Genomic DNA, 20406 nt, shown 5'->3' on the forward strand with positions numbered 1-20406 from the left:
TATTGTAATCTGGATTAACATGTTCAGCCTTCGAGGCACATGTAATATGAAAAGTTGTGTTCTACTCAAATTCACAAGTCACTAATAATCTGTACACCCAGTCAAGAAAATATATGTTTTTAAAAGGAAAGTAGTGGACGTGCTTTTTCATGATATGAGTAGAAATCATGATATGAATAGAAGTTATCTTGAAAAATCCTGGCAGATTAAAAACAGCTACATGATGAGACAGTGCAGATCATCAGAATGAGTGAGCTATTCAGAAAATACAGAAACCCACTTTGAAAACTTTTTTCGTCTAAACAATGACACAGTGTTTCAGTGTTATCACATTTAAGAAAACTGTGCAGTAATAGAGGGTACATAATAGCGAATATTTGAATTGTATGCCAGTCATCACAAGAAGAATGGCCGCAGAGGCCCCATAATGGATTACACGTCTTTTGCGGCAAATGTCTGGCAAAATGAATTCTAATTTTTAGAAATTATTTGACAAAGTAGAATCTAAAAGTAATGAATTGTCAGTCAAGGTAGAAAATACGAAAGAAGAACTAAAATTAGAGATAGCAGAACACGTCAAAAAGGAATTAACATTGCAAGTACTTTGACCCAGTTGCCTCAGGAGTTGAAGGATGAGCTCAGTAGCCAATGCGATTTAGTCCGCAAGTAAGTAAAAAAGCAATTCAATGAATTAGATGGTAAAATTAACAAAGTAGATCAATTTGTTGTTAGAGAGTTCAGCCACATTAAAGAGCAAATCTCAGAGGCAAACAAGCATGTAACTACTTTAGGACAGTTCAAAGTGTTTAGAGAAATGGTTAACACACATGAAATGCTATCTAATTTGGAGGAATGATTACACGAATTTGTAAACTCTACTGTACAAGAGAAAGTAGAATTTCTTCATACTAACACTGTTTCTAAGGGAAGTAATGAAGAACACAAAAAAGAGTTAACAAGACTATGGGAGGCTACTGAGAGTACTAAGCTGGAAATCCATAAGAAGGCAAGTGTAAATAACAGTGGTGTAGTGCTTCGAGAAATTTGGAGGAAATTCTAGAATCACTCGGCCTTCCACCGTTTCAAACATCTGATATTTTAGATATTAACGTTCTGGGTTAACAGGCGGAGTGACAACTGCCGGCTCCCGAGTTGTTTTCAGTGTTCCTTCCAAGATTACTTTTCCTGCACCGAATTCCCTTTAAATCTGAAACTACACTATAATTTATTCTTGGATTCTTATACTATCCTATGGTCCTATTGCTTCTCCATCCTTGTCTTTACTTGACTGACAAGCAATGGCTGCTGCAAATCACTAATATCAAGGCCATACTGCTTCTTGTAATAATAGCAATAAATGATCGTATCACTATTCGTGGCCTCCTAGGTGTTACATATGCTTCTGGTCCACGTTATGTAATCAACTGAATAAATTGTGTTGTTACGTCGAGTCAGTACTGAAGAATCTCTAAGTGTTTTCATAATATGCTCTCTAAAAGCAGTTGGATTCCGATGTGATACATCTGCAGTTACATCCATAACAATTACAGCCTGGTGTAGATGTAAGTCAACCACACGCTCCGCTCTAGTTAGCAACAGTCTTAAATCCCGCCATCAAAGTAGATTTAGAAGAAGTTTTTGAGTATTTAAGTTACCCATGCGCTCCACTCTAGTTAGTGTTAAATCCCGCCATCAACATAGAGTTAGAAGAAGCCCTTGAGTATTTAAGTCACCCATGCACTCCGCTCTAGTCAGCGACGATCTCTAATCCCAGTATCAGAGTATAGTTAGGTCTCAGTTTTGCCTAAGCTGTTCTTTGAGAGTTACCAAGAAATATCAGATTAATAGAAGATGGAAATTTGTATGAAACATTACATAACACACAATTTTTTTACCCTTTGTAAGATATAATACAAATGCGTTTCACCAGCCAGTCTTTTCCACCATCCAAGTATATTTAGGTTTTTATTTTTGCCTAAATTAGTCTTTGTATGTAATTTCTTCACCAGTTTTTCCATACAAACCTGTGTGTAGAGGTATTGATGAACGGCGACAGATAAAGAGAGAGAGAGAGAGAGAGAGAGAGAGAGAGAGAGAGAGAGAGAGAGAGGGGGGGGAGAGACAATATAATATGATGGTACTATTGAGATATAGTGATGTGGAGGCGACATGAACTGAATAACTTGACAAATATTTGATTGATTTGATTGTAAGTAGTGTGTATAATTTTCTATTTTTATAGAATATTTTATACCTTTTATGTAATGTAGTATAAATGGGGAGGGTTTGTATCGATTTTGAAAGGGGTGTGTAGTGTAAGTAAAAGCATGACTAACACTACACACACATCACACCTTTCACACAACCATCACAGACAATTGTGACTGATTCTTCACCAATTGCTGTTCCATAGGGGTTGCTAAGATTTTTCTTTGGGGGCTTCAAAGGTGAAGGTGAGAATGTCCATTCTGTAGGAGTCGTTTAACATCACACCTCCTCCAGCTTCTCACTCAAGTACCGGCGAAGTAGGGATCCTAGGTAAAGGGAGGGTGGGGGAGGGGGTGGGGTGGAAGGGTTTTCTGTCTTTGGGGCTATCTTCTTTTACTTCTTCGATCTTAGCAACTGTCTCTACATTTTCTTTTCTTACTTCTCTATTGAGTACCTATCTATCGTTCCCTCTTTCCATATGCCTATACTTCAATCGCTGAAGTCCTTCTCAATTTCCGTGGTTCATTATAACCTTCAACTTATTTCACAGAAGTCGGCCGAAGAATCAGGATACACAAACACACTTAAGCACATATATGGTATATGTGTGGATGGATATGTGTGTGTGTGTGTGTGCGCGAGTGTATACCCGTCCTTTTTTACCCCCAAGGTAAGTCTTTCCGCTCCCGGGACTGGAATGACTCCTTACCCTCTCCCTTAAAACCTACATCCTTTCGTCTTTCCCTCTCCTTCCCTCTTTCCTGATGAGGCAACAGTTTGTTGCGAAAGCTAGAATTTTGTGTGTATGTTTGTGTGTCTGTCGACCTGCCAGCACCTTCATTTGGTAAGTCACATCATCTTTGTTTTTAGGTATATTTTTCCTACGTGGAATGTTTCCTTCTATTATATATATATATATATATATATATATATATATATATATATATATGGATGGATATGTGTGTGTGTGCGAGTGTATACCCGTCCTTTTTTCCCCCTAAGGTAAGTCTTTCCGCTCCCGGGACTGGAATGACTCCTTACCCTCTCCCTTAAAACCCACATCCTTTCGTCTTTCCCTCTCCTTCCCTCTTTCCTGATGAGGCAACAGTTTGTTGCGAAAGCTTGGATTTTGTGTGTATGTTTGTGTTCGTTTGTGTGTCTGTCGACCTGCCAGCACTTTCATTTGGTAAGTCACATCATCTTTGTTTTTAGGTATATATATATATATATATATATATATATATATATGTGTGTGTATATATATATATATATATATATATATATATATATGTCTGCTTGTGTCTTGTATGTGTGGATGGATATGTGTGTGTGTGCGAGTGTATACCTGTCCTTTTTTCCCCCTAAGGTAAGTCTTTCCGCTCCCGGGATTGGAATGACTCCTTACCCTCTCCCTTAAAACCCATATCCTTTTGTCTTTCCTTCTCCTTCCCTCTTTCCTGACGAGGCAACCGTTGGTTGCGAAAGCTAGATTTTGTGTGTATGTTTGTGTGTCTATCGACCTGCCAGCGCTTTTGTTTGGTAAGTCTCATCATCTTTCTTTTTAAATATATATATATATATATATATATATATATATATATATATATATATATATATATATATATATAATAAGAGGGAAACATTCCACGTGGGAAAAATATATCTAAAATGAAAGATGATGAGACTTACCAAACAAAAGCGCTGGCAGATCGATAGACACACAAACAAACACAAACATACACACAAAATTCTAGCTTTCGCAACCAATGGTTGCCTCGTCAGGAAAGAGGGAAGGAGAGGGAAAGACAAAAGGATTTGGGTTTTAAGGGAGAGGGTAAGGAGTCATTCCAATCCCGGGAGCGGAAAAAAGGACAGGTATACACTCGCACACACACACATATCCATCCGCATATACACAGACACAAGCAGACATTTGTAAAGGCAAAGAGTCTTCTCCTTCCCTCTTTCCTGACAAGGCAACCGTTGGTTGCGAAAGCTAGAATTTTGTGTGTATGTTTGTGTTTGTTTGTGTGTCTATCGACCTGCCAGCGCTTTTGTTTGGTAAGTCTCATCATCTTTCTTTTTAAATAAATATATATATATAAGGAGTAAGTAAGCATAAAATATATTGAATAATGGATGTAGGCACGATGTATGCTGGAAACGTAGAAGTTGTTGAGTAAAGGAGGACTCTATGATATGAAGTGAGGTATTAAAGAGTGAGTATGAAGTGTGAAATAGATTTTAATTTTACCAGATAATATTTAATTATGGTGTACATAAAGATGTATACTGGGGTGTTGAACTATGAAGCCTTCTCAGGAAGGAGAAGGAGGGTGCACCCAGCATTTATTTGATGAAATGGGCAGAAAGGCAGACCCAAGAGAGGCTGACCTATACTGTGTGGACAGGGGCACCAAGAAGGGGATTGACCTGTACCACGGATTAGGAAGTTAAAAGGGGCATACCTACCAAAACAGGAGGAGGAAGAGCATTCATAGAGTCAACTTGTAGGTAAGGTATAGGTACTATGCCTAAAAGGAAAAGAGCAGTATTGAGACAAAAGTCACAACATTTTGCAGAAATTATTCTGTTAAGTTTGAATTGTCTATTCTACTAGCAGTGTCAGGTTGTATGTTTATTTGCCCAGAGTTCCTCCAGACTACGAGAGACTGTAGATAATGAAATGGATAGGTACTAAAGAAAGAAAGAAAAAGAAAAACAGTACAGAATGGTAGTGTGAAGAGCAACCATAATTAAGGGTCTGTGACACCGGCAGTTTACGATTGGAAATTGAGACAGTCCTAATGAATCCCAAATATCAGGAAAACTTATCAAAGTACCATTAAATATTGAGTTTGATGTCAACTTAGTGTAAGAGTAGAATGAAGGAAAAGTTAGTTAAAGTTTACTCTAAATAAGTAAAAAGAGTTGTGTTGGAATGTATACTGTTAAAATTGTATGTGATATGAGTTTACCTAATGATTTTAAAAATATCCCGTGTTTGATTTAAGGGAGGGAATATGAAGTGCTTTGAGAATTTCGGAGGAAATTCTAGAATCACTCAGCCTTTCATCGTTCCGAACACCCAATATTTTAGATATGAGTAGGAGAAATGAATCAGCCAACTGCACATTGTTTATTTGTATGTGCAGGTCAAAAATAACAGCCACAAGGAAAAAGATGGACACGGTGGCCAAACAGCAGCAGACAAGTACTTGCTGAAGGGTCCACAGAGTTTTGTGTACAGGCAAAGAAGAACAAGAAAAGTTATGTAGTATTCTGTGGTCTTTAATGTCTGTGATGATTGTAAAAAGACTAGTGGACAGTTGAAAGCAGGTTCCTAAGGACACTTATGAATTGGACTCGTCTGAGACTATGTTGTTGTTGTTGTCTTCAGTCCTGAGACTGGTTTGATGCAGCTCTCCATGCTACTCTATCCTGTGCAAGCTTCTTCATCTCCCAGTACTTACTGCAACCTACATCCTTCTGAATCTGCTTAGTGTATTCATCTCTTGGTCTCCCCCTGCGATTTTTACCCTCCACGCTGCCTTCCAATACTAAATTGGTGATCCCTTGATGCCTCAGAACATGTCCTACCAACCGATCCCTTCTTCTGGTCAAGTTGTGCCACAAACTTCTCTTCTCCCCAATCCTATTCAATACTTCCTCATTAGTTATGTGATCTACCCATCTAATCTTCAGCATTCTTCTGTAGCACCACATTTCAAAAGCTTCTATTCTCTTCTTGTCCAAACTATTTACCGTCCATGTTTCACTTCCATACATGGCTACACTCCATACAAATACTTTCAGAAATTACTTCCTGACACTTAAATCTATACTCTATGTTAACAAATTTCTCTTCTTCAGAAACGCTTTCCTTGCCATTGCCAGTCTACATTTTATATCCTCTCTACTTCGACCATCATCAGTTATTTTGCTCCCCAAATAGCAAAACTCCTTTACTACTTTAAGTGTCTTATTTCCTAATCTAATACCCTCAGCATCACCCGACTTAATTCGACTACATTCCATTATCCTCGTCTGAGACTACTGATTCTCAAATTACTCTTATGTCTTGGTTATGATTGAAGCGAGACACATGTAAGCTATTTTGAAGAAGTGTAAATGATTCTAATGTTCAAAGAATGAGTTAGCTTGCCGAAGTTATTGTTTATGAACGTTGAAAATTTATTGTGATTGAACTGAAAAGTATTCCACAAGTACACAAATTATTTCAAGAATACAAAAGTAGTTAGTAAATTTATTTAACCAGCACCATATCTTCGGAGAAGAAGCTTTCAGGAGATCGACATAGCAGATTAACCAGAGAAGAGGATCAGCTACACACAAAGGGCAAGTTAACTGAATTGAGAGACGTGTGAGTCTTGCACCACACTGTCTCTTGATGTCGTCGAGAGAATGTTAAGGGTGGGTTATTGAACAGTTTATTAGAGGAGTTACAATTGGGAAGTAAAATGAATTTATCAAATCAATTTCCAAAATTCAAACTTGATGGGGAAGTTCATACCACCAAATCTTTACCAAAAACCTGAGAGGACAGCAAAAAGATAGGTTTTGCCTTGAGTTATTTGATAGATGATGCCACAGAATGGGGTACTGGTCATTCTGAGGAATTTTTGTCTTAGAAGGATTTTAAGGAGAAATTTAGGACAAAATATTGGTCTATTAGCACACAAGAGAAATTTGCATCAGAGTTATTTGACCTGAAATACCATAATAACTTTTGGGAAGTTTTAAAAAGTATACTCGTTCTAAATATTCAGATAAGCTAATAAGGGGGTCCTATTTGGTGAAAATATTGATACGAAGGTTGTCATATTATGTACAAAAAGAAGTGTGGTATAGAGGCTGGATGAGGTTAATGATTTATTAACTTGTGTTGAGGGATTAGATACACTGAACAAAGAAAGGAATCAACATATGCCAGAGGATAACAGGGGAAGTAATAGCATGCATAATAAATGATTCCCAAACTAGTTCTTTAAGAAACGAAATACTAATTTACACCAAGTATGAAGAGAAAACAAAAATAGGAATACACCTGTGACTGGGCAAAACATTTCCTACCCCCAACACAATAAAGAGTGTCAAAACAGCAATATATCTTCACAAATATTTGTGCCTGAAATAGCAGCTAGTAGTGAGAACAGAACACAGGGAAATCAAAGAGGAGCAGAGAATACAATGATTACATTGCATTACCCTATAATAGTTATGGAAAACACAGAATTTACTGGAACAGGGACCACAATCCAGAATGTAATGAACAGCTATTAGGCCCATACATAGAAAAGGTTGTTTCCTTTACCCATAATACAGCTACAAGAGAATGGTTACTGGAGGAGGAGGAGGAGGAGGAAGAAGAAGAAGAAGAAGAAGAAGAAGAAAGAGAAATGGGGATATTAATTGAAACCCACAGTAACTGGGACAATTTACAGAAAACCCATAAATGTTTATGTTGATTTGGTTAGTGAAGTACCATTAATTTCACAAGAACTAGTACATACTATGAAAACCAAATCTGCATTTCCATTGTTACTGGTCACAGGAGTATATTTAGTAGGTTTTACTGGAACCAATGGTAAGCCTGTGAAGCATGAAACGAGAATACCTATCACCAAAGGAGAACATGAATTTTTGCAAACTTTATTAATAGTGTCGAATATAAATTTATCTATGTTGCTCGGTTTGGATTGGTTGTTAAAGTATAAAGTAGTTGTAAATTTTGATACCAAGACCTTATTTTGTAATTTCAATGGAAGCAGTGGAGAAATCCCATTTAAGTCAGATGCTGATATACGTTCAACTCTCACATTAAATGCGAAAATACATTTAACTGTGACTGCTCAGTTAGTTTTGCAAGATGAAATGGCAAATGACATACTAACTAGTGAAAGGCTAATATTTAACAAAGCTTATGAATCAACAATGTTAACTGCAGAACAAAAACAAGTTATACAAAATTCTAATTAAATACAGTGATATAATTTCTGACAAACCAGGCATTACAGGAAATTACATATGTAAATTTAAGATAAAGGATTCAAATCATCTCTTCTGTAAACCATATCCAGTACCTACAAGGACGAGAGCAGCTGTTCACGAGGAAATCAATAAAATGATAAGAGAATCAAATTGTCAGACAAAGTTTGAATGTATACAATAATCCATTTGTAGCGAAGAAGGCTCCAGGAGAGGTTCGTTTGGTGTTGGATGCTCGTACAATAAACAAACAAATAGAAACTGAAAAGAGACAGACCCGTTAGTACACAGGAATTATTAACCAAATTTGTACAGGCCAAATATTTCAGCTCCATGGATCTCACAAATGGTTATTGGCAGATCAAGCTACAAGATGACTCTAAAAAATTTACCTCATTTTTACTTGATGGAAAATCTTGCCAATTTAGAGTATTTCGGTGTCTGTTTTCAGATAGGCGTTCAAATGAAGTGTAGGTAAAGAACTGTTGCAAGAACTCATTATATATATATATATAGATGACATTTTGTTAGTATTGCAAACTTCAAAAGACCATTGTCATTTACTCATGGGAACTTTACAAAGGCTGAATTAAAAGGAGGTGACCATAAAATTGTCAAAATCACATTTTGCGAGGGAGGAATCAAATTTTTTGGGACATTTAATTGGGGTTAAGGGCATAAAACCATACCCACCCAGAATAAGAGCTATACAGGAGTGCCTGGAACCTCAAAATCTAAAACAATTGCATTCTTTTTTAGGATTAGTGGGATTCTACCATCAATATATTCAGGGATAAGTACTGAACGATCCATGGTTATTACATCTTTTAAAGCAACGATCATGATATGAGAGTTCAGCGGAGGCATTTGCAAATATTAAACTGCTAGATGCCCTACTCTCAGTCATCTTGTAACGAATGAGCCATTTAAGTTGGTCACAGATGATGCACCAGAGTACGGAATCGTGGTGGAATTATTCCAAAGGGAGAGAGAAAGTTAAACAACTGTAAAGAATTATCGTAACCCCAGTCAGAAAATTCTGACTGGATGATGACAAATGATGTGTTATTTTTGAAAGCACCATCAGATCAATCAAGATGGAGACTATGTAGTCCATGTAGTGCAGAAACACATCTGATACAGGTTATACACAAAGGATATAGTCATTATGGAACAAGGAAGTGTTTAAACACATGTGTAAATTTTATTATTTCAAGAATATGAGTCAGAAGATAGTTACTGTGTTGAGATCAAGTACCACCTGTCAACTTGTTAGAGGATAATAGTTATGTACACTATAAACTATATCTGATTATTCCAAAAGGTTTGAACGATTTAACAGCAGCAGACTTCTGTGGCCAATTACCTACAGGTAGCGGAGAAAATTATATAATGGCATTGGTCGAATGTTGGTGAAAGTATGTTAAACTTTATCCCATTAAGCAAGAGAATACGAATACAGTAATGCATTGTTTTCAAGAGTATTTTCAAGATATGGGAAAAACCATGATGCCTATTAACTGCTAATGGCCTACAATTTATTAGCCATAATTTTAAGTAATTCTTGGCTTGGGATGGGGTAAAACACATAACTATATCCAAGTGTAGTCCACAAACTAATCCTTGCAAAAGTGTTATGATGGAATTAGAATGAATGTCTAAAATGTACTCTTCTATCAGGCATACTACCTGGACACAACTAGAGCTGAAATTTCAAGTAATCCTTAATGAATTACCGCATATGTCAATAGGTTTATGCTCCTGTACAAATTATGAATGAAACCTTTGTTAAAATTCTGTACCTGGCCGAATTTGCCGGCTGTTGACATGGAAAAGTTGCAAGAGAAGATATAAGAGAATTTGGGAGGAGGGGGGGGGGGGGGGGGGGGGGCAGGGGGGCAAGAGTCAGAACTTTTAGTGATAAGGCTATTGCATCAAACTTACAAATAAATGATTTGGTATTATTACGAGATTTTCAGCATAGCTCAAATTTAAAGAAATAAGAGTTACAGTGGACCTTTTAAAGTTCAGAATATGTCACATAACGAAAGTAGTGTATATAATAGATCCTGATATAGGGCAAGATAAAGGATTATACACTATAGATATGATTAAAAGATTTAAGGCTCCAGGAGATTAGCGCCCTTTGTGAATTCAGTTCATTGACAACCACCGGCCATCCATGTTAAATTGTTTCCGCATTTCTATCTTAGTTTTCTTGGAACATTTTCTATCTTCTTTAACTAAGACCATTCTATTATCTTTTATTAATATTATACCTCATACCACCATATTTTCCAAAAATACAATGGGGTGGGGGTGGAAGGCTGACCGCAACACCTGTACCCATGGTGTCTGGTGTTTATTCAATAATAATACATTTACAAGGATAGCCATGAGCTTAGTTAATAAACTTAATTATAAATTAACATTTCAATGAAAATTTTGAAGATTTGCAATGGACACTTAGTAGAAGGAAAGCCAAGAATAAGAAAGATTTTAGCTCTATTATCATATGATAGTTATAGTACTATGAAATTAGCAGAGAAATGCTTTAAATCACAAGATCCAGGCATTAGCTACGAATATAGTAAGATAAATAGTCTAGAATTTAGAATAAGATGTTATTGATTTTTTACATTCTTTAAACATAAAGAAAGAAGAACAGAATTGCTGGGTTTGTATTTGAATCTTATTAGGGAAGGTCACTCATGGGTAGTGATATCACCGAGTGTGGACCGACTACAGAAATTATACTGATCACTGACGATGATTTCCATGGGTATACTTGCCTATTCCATTGCATTTCATAAGGGTTTGTTAGGATCAATTTTTGGGGTGTCTGTGACGGAGAAGCTGTAGCAAGTCTGTTCTGTAGTGAATGCAAAACGACTTCTCCCTACGGTGCCATGGTGTAGTACCTTAGCATATGGGGTCCCCGGGGTGGGGGGTGGTACAGGAATACATTCTTTGATTCTAACATACCTGTCTCTCTATTTCCTTTTCTTACTTCCTGTCTTCCCTCTGTCAGTTCCTATCATAGGATCTCTTCTTTGTACAGTCTATACAGGGTGTTACAAAAAGGTACGGCCAAACTTTCAGGAAACATTCCTCACACACAAATAAAGAAAAGATGTTATGTGGACGTGTGTAAGATGTTATGTGGACATGTGTCCAGAAACGCTTAATTTCCATGTTAGAGCTCATTTTAGTTTCGTTAGTATGTACTGTACTTCCTCGATTCACCGCCAGTTGGCTCAACTGAAGGAAGGTAATGTTGACTTCGGTGCTTGTGTTGACATGTGACTCATTGCTCTACAGTACTAACATCAGGCACATCAATACATAGCATCAACAGGTTAGTGTTCATCACGAACGTGGTTTTGCAGTCAGTGCAACGTTTACAAATGCGGAGTTGGCAGATGCCCATTTGATGTATGGATTAGCACGGGGCAATAGCCATGGCGCGGTACGTTTGTATCGAGACAGGTTTCCAGAACGAAGGTGTCCTGACAGGAAGCCGTTCGAAGCAATTGATCGGCATCTTAGGGAGCATGGAACATTCCAGCCTATAACTCGCGACTGGGGAAGACCTAGAACGACAAGGACACCTGCAATGGACGAGGCAATTCTTCGTGCAGTGAACCATAACCCTAATGTCAGCGTCAGAGAAGTTGCTGCTGTACAAGGTAATGTTGACCACGTCACTGAATGGAGAGTGCTACGGGAGAACCAGTTGTTTCTGTACCATGTACAGCGGGTGCAGGCACTATCAGCAGCTGATTGGCCTCCACGGGTACACTTCTGCGAATGGTTCATCCAACAATGTGTCAATCCTCATTTCAGTACAAATGTTCTCTTTACGGATGAGGCTTCATTCCAACGAGATCAAATTGTAAATTTTCGCAATCAACATGTGTGGGCTGACGAGAATCCACACGCAATTGTGCAATCACGTCATCAACACAGATTTTCTGTGAACGTTTGGGCAGGCATTGTTGGTGATGTCTTGATTGGACCCCATGTTCTTCCACCTATGCTCAATGGAGCATGTTATCATGATTTCATATGGGATACTCTACCTGTGCTGTTAGAACATGTACGACACAACATGTGGTTCATGCACGATGGAGCTCCTGCACATTTAAGTCGAAATGTTCGTACGCTTCTCAACAACAGATTCGGTGACCGATGGATTGGTACAGGCGGACCAATTCCATGGCCCCATGCTCTTCTGACCTCAACCCTCTTGACTTTCATTTATGGGGGCATTTGAAAGCTCTTGTCTACACAACCCCGGTACCAAATGTAGAGACTCTTCGTGCTCGTATTGTGGACGGCTGTGATACAATACGCCATTCTCCATGCAACAGAGGGTGGATGCATGTATCCTCGCTGGTACATTCTGTTGCTGTGTGTTTCCATTCCATGATTAATGTGATTGGAAGAGAAGTAGTAAAATGAGCTCTATCATGGAAAGTAAGCGTTTCCGGACACATGTCCACATAACATATTTTCTTTCTTTGTAAGTGAGGAATGTTTCCTGAAAGTTTGGCCGTACCTTTTTGTAACACCCTGTATAGCAGAGTTTACAACCTACAACAGTAGGATTGCACTGGCAGGTACTTCAAATGTAATGATGACAATAGACTAACAGGATTTTTTAGAGTTAAGTAAGCAGCACATGGTTGTCACGCCACACACTGTAGGGGAGAAGAGTCCAGGTAGGACACGGAAGGAAAGACAAAAACTCAATGTGAACCCACTTCCATAGGTGGTCAGAGCAGACACATGGCGAGAAACATTGCACAGGTGCCAACTTATTGAGGGAGCAGGCATGGCAGGAGCAGCACAAGTGTTCAAAGCTAGCATCAGTTCTGGGCCAGTAGATGTACTGCCAGGGCAATGTCTTCATGCTTGTCATCCCCCAATGCAAATCATGGCATTCCAATACGCGTAGTCGAATAAGAAGCAAGACCTTATAAATTAACAGGAGAATAAGAAGGTTAGATAGCTAGTATTCAACAAGGAGCAGGTCCATGAGGAAAAAATTTTAATACCAGGACACAAAGTGCTAATGCTATCCTAGTGTATTCACAAGAAATACCTGGAATAAAATCTTTTTAGAAGGGAGGAGTTCAGATATTTTGATTGACAGCAATCACGTAAGATCAACAGAAAGCAATTATGGGAGAGTGACAAAAGATAGAAAAAGTGAGCTAGTAACTGTGTTTACTGATGAAGCTGAGATGGAGCATACCCAAATAGAGGATAAGGTGTACAAGAGGAAAAGGGGTGGATCCATAGGAGGAATGGCATATACCTTCGTCTGGTGAATCTGTGGGAGGAATGACCTGTACCATTTATTGTTATTATTATTATTATTATTATTATTATTATTATTATTATTATTATCGAAATAAGAGTATACCAACATCTAGAATGGTATAGAGATTTGACACAGTGACTGCCCGTAGAAGGAATGTAAGTGCAGTGAATACAGAAGTATGAAGCTGTATAACGACTGGTGGTCACGATATGAAAGTTTTCTCCAAAGTAGTTCTACAATCAAATCGACTTACCTGATAGTAGAGACAAAAACGGTTGGAGCAGGAATGTTCCATGCTTGTGGACTCAAGCTTGTACTGAGATTTGACTCCAGAGACTGAATAGAAGGCATATACCCGAGAAGCAACTCCTCTGGTAACAGTAATGTGAGAAAGAGTAACAGGTATGTACATATATAAGAATGAACTCTCATGTATACTGGCTTGAGTGCATGCATTGCTAAACAAATATAGAAACCAGAAGGAAGGTGAAGAAGTTGATTTAAGTGGATCATTATATATTTTAAAGTGACATCTTGCTATACATAATCATTACAGGACAGTTTCTTGCATCACACAGGGTGTGAAGTACATAAGATGAAGATACACAAAGTAGACTAACACTGTTAAACACAATTTACCTAAAATGAAACAACAAAACTGAAAAGACGTATGCAAAATGAACTTTTGTTCCTTTTTAAAGGAGAAAATAATATCAAGTGCTTAAGTAATTAGGTTGTTTATAGTTGTTTTTTGAGATTGTGAGAGGTCTCAACCTCTTTTCTTTAAGTGAGAATATGATGTATTACATGCTGTTTATGCAAACGACATTTCACACTCCTTAGTTGTAACAGAATAATATTAAGTTGGGAATAAGAAGTAATTGGATAGATAAAAAATGTACTCACCAAGCAGTGTGTTCTCCTGCTGCCACTTGGTGGACAGATTTTTTATCCATCCAATTACATCATATTGTCAAAAATTGATTATTTTCGTTGTTACAAGGAAAGAGAAGTCCCAGAACATACACTGTACGCGGCTGTTTGTTCTATTCAGACTTTAAACGGAAGGTGAGGAATATGAGAAAATGGCAAGATGTGATGATAAATAAACGGCTCCACTTGCTGTGGGTAGGGCTTTTTACATTTTGGTGTCGCGGCTTGGCAGTGGCTTCATGGTCCAAGAGCAACCACACTCTCCAAGAACAAAAACAAAAGACAGGGTGGGTTTTGTGACAAATGAAATATATTGTAATCTGGATTGTCATGTTGAGTCTTTGAGGTGCATGCAGCATGTTATGATCTGTACATGCATCAAGAAAATATATGTTTGTAAAAGGAAAGTAGTGGATGTGCTTTTTCGTGATATCAGTAGAAGTTTTCTTCTTTTGCTCCAATAACAGGTGCTGAAGTGAGGAAGTTAAGCCTTTTCTCGGCTGTACATGGAATTTCAGAGGCACTGATTGGCAGGATCGCTACTTCAAGAGAATCACCTACGGCAACCAGACTAAAAGAAAAAGATTAAATGTTACGTCGGGTGACAGATCTCATGAAGTGTTCTGACTCAGCTTCAACTACAAGGAGCGAGCCAGCAGCTACATAAAACCCTAAAGCAATCGCAAAAATACTTGAAAAGTCACAGAATCGAGAAGTTACTCCAGCACTGTCAGACTGTTGTAAATGGTGAAAGTTTCTGTTATGTGTGTTTGTTCTGTTTATTAAATTTATGGAAAAATGCTAAGAAATTATCCATCAACCCAATAATTTGCAGGTACACAACAATCTGATTGTCACAACATGTGCCTAATGATGAAGGCATCAAAACTTCAAAATCAATCAAATTACATCATCAAATACAGCAGTTTCAAATTTATTTTGAAACAAAGGGAAGTAATTGTTATTCAACACAATAATAGTCTAGCAGTTGACATCACCAATAAAAATGGAGTTAAACCCTTAGACAATCCTGGCATTTTTGTATAACTTCTTGTTTCTTTTTCCTCAAGCGAAGATTTTTATATGCAAAAAATATTAAGTTTAACCTTGGTTCATAGTCCATGTTAAGCTATAGGTTCTTGAACTTCACAGGCAAGTCATGTAGTTATCTTTTGATACACATCCAGCAAACATATAATACCACCACCTGGCCCATGCATAAGAGAGATCCGCAAACAATGATTACACAGAACAAAATTATAAAGAATGAGCACACAGGACAAAGTAAGTACAAAGAACTTTCGTCAGTTAAAGCAAACCTGAATGTTATTCCCAGTACAGCACTGTCAAATCAGTATTGCATAAATTGTAAGCTTTCCCAACTTTTGCAAAACAGTATTCTACAGAACAAGAAAGCACTATAAAAGCTAATTAACACGGACCTTCTGATGAAATTTCCTTCCAAGGTATAGCTGGATACATAAAGGCAGCATTTTGTATCTGTTCATTGATATCTTCATCTTCATTGAAAGGAAATGTTCCACTAAGGCTTACGTAAACAATAACACCAACACTCCACATATCTAATGATCGATTGTATCCTTTGTTACGAAGGACTTCAGGTGCTGAAAGATAGCAAAAATATAATTGTTAATAAAGAGTATTCATATGACATTAAAATCTGAGAGAAATTGTACGAACAAGTAAACTTCCATTGTAAGGTAATATTTTTGAAATGGAAAAGGCTTATTTATCAACCTTTGGCAGCATCTACAACTCCTGATGATGAAATGTCAGAAAAACCACTGAACAATCATTGGGCGAAAAACTCAAGAGAAGCTCTGGTGGTCAACACACAAAGGCTCATCTTATGAAGGTCTTAACAGAATGTCTACGCAAGTGTTCCTGATTACACTTATAATGTGATGAAAGATGCGTAAAGTCACATCTGAAACTGATGTGCTTCATTGTAAGGAGCTTTATATGCATTCCTTGCAGTATATGTCATAGACTCCCAATACAGAGTTGTTGTCAATACGGCCATCACTAAAGTGTCACCATAAGCAAATAAAAAAATCTTGGTGACATAACATGTCACTAACAACTTCGTTTTTGTGGGTGTCCACAGCCTCTAAATTCTTAATAAAAGAAAACATGGTCTGTAGCAAGCCGTGACATTACAGCCTACTACAGACCATATTTTCATTTATTATATGTCACTAACACATTGACAGAATCAATAGCTGATATTAGCATGAACACCGTATTTTACAATGAACTAACATAAGAAGTAATCATAAAAGTAAGTTCAGAGGTTTTCTCATGCTACCAGTGAGGTTAACAGCTTTTGCACTAAACCAGAATCATCCATTTGGCTGGAAACTTGAAAGCATATTGTCAGTAATAACAAAATGCTGAGCTTTAGGATACAGTAGGAATCTTGTACTGGTCTAATGGTTTAGATTAGAAACACCAAGAATTTGGCTCATGATCCATGCTCTGGCTTCTGTGTCATAACACCCAGCCTGGCTGCACACCTCCCCCACCGCCATACCATGCCACGTCACACCATGCTGTCTGAGCAGGAGACGGTGGAAGAGGAGGAAACTGTGAACATGCTGTATTTAAATGGCAATGCATTCACACAACATATGGCTAGGTTTCGTATTTCTCAACAAAACAGATCACAAAGAAACAAATTTTTAATATTATTTAATTATTTTGGCGCACTGAAGACATAATATAATTTTTATCTGGTAGAAACTGTCAGCATATGGACAGAAGCAGACTATTTCACATACTTTCGTAATCAGGTTGCAATGTAATTATGACTTATTTATTTTCATAATGGGAAAAAAATCTTTTACACACGTGTTGATTGACATATTGTAGCACTTTTGTAGCCTCATTATGGAGATGTGGAACTTGTATGTGAGGGTGGAATCTCTACCTGAGGAAAACAATGAAGACATCCTGGACAGTTTAAATGTAAAAGGATTTGTCTTTCTTCAAAGTTCACATTTTTTAAAAATGGCAGTGAATTTAAAGAAACGGACTGTGTCAGAATTTCTCTCTTCTACAATGCAATTTTCTTTTTACATTCATCTCCCTCAAATCAAAAATAAATTGTTTCTCATCTTGCAATGTCTTACTCTGAACAGTGTGCAGTCAGGATCACCTAAAATGTGAGGTCTGCAATCTACTATGGACACTCTAATTTTTGCTTCCATTTATTTTTAAAAGCTAGTGGAGATTGATTGCTAGACTGCATCTTTTTGTGCAAGTAGCCGCTGGATCTGTGACTGTTCTCCATACCACAAACAAATAGCAAAGGCTGAACAGCACTGACATTGTGATTTTGCAGAACTGAAGTGAGTTGTGCCAGTTGAAAAATGCCACACCGCAATTCTAAATAAAATGTTGGGCTGCACCATGTACCTTCGAGAAGGATGAACAAAGCTGAGACAGTCCGAGCTTCAGCCCACACATGTGGCTCATGTGTGGTTTGGCACACTGTGGCCAGCCCTGGCCTAGATGGAGATGTGGTCTGGAGACTGACTCTGAAAATTATAAGTAAACTGTCTGGACTGTTCATGAATCATGACAATAGCAGTGATGAGTGCTTGTGCTCCACATGTTGAAAGAGAGGAAATAAAGTGAGGAATCCCATCAATTAATGACCTATATTATGGAAAATGTTAATCACTCTTAATATTATTATGAAATATTCTTACCTAGATAGGCAGGAGTACCGACCACAGATCTTCTAAATGACTTCTCACCAATTATGCGCGCATAGCCAAAGTCACACAATTTCACCTGAGGAAACTCAGAGTCAGAGCTGAGCAACACATTCTCTGGCTTGAGATCACAATGTACAATATTTTTGCTATGGAGATGTTTCAGGGCTATAAGTATCTGTAAATGACAACAACAGAAGTCCTCACTATCCCTTTTAAGATAATTTCTTTCTACAGCACAACTTAAAGCACAAGGTTCCTCTACATTACAGCTTATTATTATTATTACCATAAATATTATTACAAAGTAAATGTTATGGAATTTAACAGCCAAACTTCTGAATTATCTATAGAGTCATTTGCCAGATGTGGAGAAATCCTATCTACATAACATCACTATCAGTTTATTTGCAGAATAATGTCTTTTTCATTCATTTTAGTATCATTAGCACAGAAAATAATTCCACAGGGTATTCAAGTGTGAAAGTATGCAAAAAAATTGTTCTGCAGGGTAACAATAAGATGTCACAATGAACTACTTGATCAGCTTACAAGTAGTACTCTGCCTCCACTTCAGATTTCTGCCCAGTAGACCATCAAGGACTTTTACACATAGTGCAATCCAATGCAATATATGAGGCTTATCTCAGTCTACCATAATTCTAGCGTTGCCCAGCTTCGTATGCATGCATGTATGTATGTAAGTATACCTCCATCTTTGTGTTCTACAGAACTTATGCCTCCACTGTATGATGTTTATTTATTTCTATTCATTACAGTGTTTCTATTCTACCACGTGTTTTCCAATGGTGTCTTCAATAGATTGAAACTGAAATTTTTTGCTGGAAAACTTTTATAGGTATATTAACAACTGCCGTCTCAGATATAGTCAAGTTCGCACCTTTGATTAAAGAGACTTGTTATCAGGAAACGTTAATGTTTCTGAACAATCTGTTAGGTATTTTGAAGATATCTTCTTTAAGTTACAAACAGGGGTGGGACCATCATCGAAACTGACAGAAGTCCACACATGAGTTTAATTTTACTCCTGTGCAGTTGTTAAGAATGTGATCATCTACTTCCTGTTAAAAAGATAAGAGTCCATCCATGTTAAACTTATTGTCCCCATTATGACAAAATAATGAGTGTGCATTTTACTAATTCTGAGATACAGGTGATTAAATGTTTCATCACTCCAAAGTTAATTATGGTAATTTAACAAACTGATTTTTATCTAATTTATTGTTACCACATTTACTAATATTAGGAGATGAGATTCATCACCATACTCCTTCATGTTGAGCAGGGCAGTGTGTCAATTGCCTATTCGTTGTTCTGGAATTAGCAAGACATACTGATTTTATATATACCAAATATAAATCAGACTTATTGGATGACAATTCCAACCCTATTGCTTCGAAATAAACATGATACATTGCAAATCAAAGACTGAATTAACAGTATAACTGTAAACTAACAATCTAATCCAAAGAAACCTAATAACAGCATCAGAGTCCTCTTCAAAATGCGGATCAGGCAATGCGTCACGCACAGTTTCATGGCTTAACAAATTGTTTCATACTCATGATTTACTGCACAATCACGTGTTTCTTACACATTACAAGCAGATTCTTAAGTTTTGCTTTAGTTTTCTCGTATATGCCTTGGGAAAAATACATTTGCTGAAGGGCATCCCTTTCTTTTTAATGTTAATTCAATAAAAGTTCCTATCTAATCTGTCTCATAAAACACTGAAAGCAGTTTGTTTCTTTCAGAGTGGAGTAGGTTAACACAGAGCACTGGAATTTTTAGGATGCCTTTCTAATCAATTTCAAAGTTTAGAAAACTGTTGTGTAGCTTAGAGAAGACAACAAAATGGATGAAGATTCTTCCTGCAACTTCAAATGAATTGTGTCCTTCCTTGATTGTGGTACACTGGCACAAACATACTTTCCTCCTCTATCGTAAAACAAAGTCATACTTCAATGTCCCTTGACTGTATGTGGAGTATTTTTCATAATTTTTTTCATGCTTTGTGAGAGAAATTTCTCATACCAATGATACCTCCATAGAGGGGAAGCCACGACAGCTAGAGAGTGTAGCACAGTGGCAATATTTAGTCAAAAATCTGCAAAGTAGGAAGTAGATTACAGCACAGCCATCCACAGGTAAGTGCTAATGTTATGC

General features: G+C 37.4%; 1 protein-coding gene across 1 annotated transcript in view; it reads right to left on the reverse strand.

Annotated features, from left to right (window-relative positions):
• Positions 1 to 20406, reverse strand: part of LOC126183883 (serine/threonine-protein kinase D1) — a 222842-nt gene that overhangs the window by 41996 nt on the left and 160440 nt on the right. The window contains exons 15-16 of the mRNA XM_049926192.1: positions 18214 to 18397; positions 15922 to 16104 (exon numbers count right to left, since the gene is read on the reverse strand). Of these exons, the coding sequence (XP_049782149.1) occupies positions 15922 to 16104; positions 18214 to 18397 (367 nt within the window). The remainder of the gene's footprint in view (positions 1 to 15921; positions 16105 to 18213; positions 18398 to 20406) is intronic.

The sequence above is a fragment of the Schistocerca cancellata genome, chromosome 1 (assembly GCF_023864275.1).
Source record: "Schistocerca cancellata isolate TAMUIC-IGC-003103 chromosome 1, iqSchCanc2.1, whole genome shotgun sequence".
NCBI classification, from domain to species: Eukaryota; Metazoa; Arthropoda; class Insecta; order Orthoptera; family Acrididae; genus Schistocerca; species Schistocerca cancellata.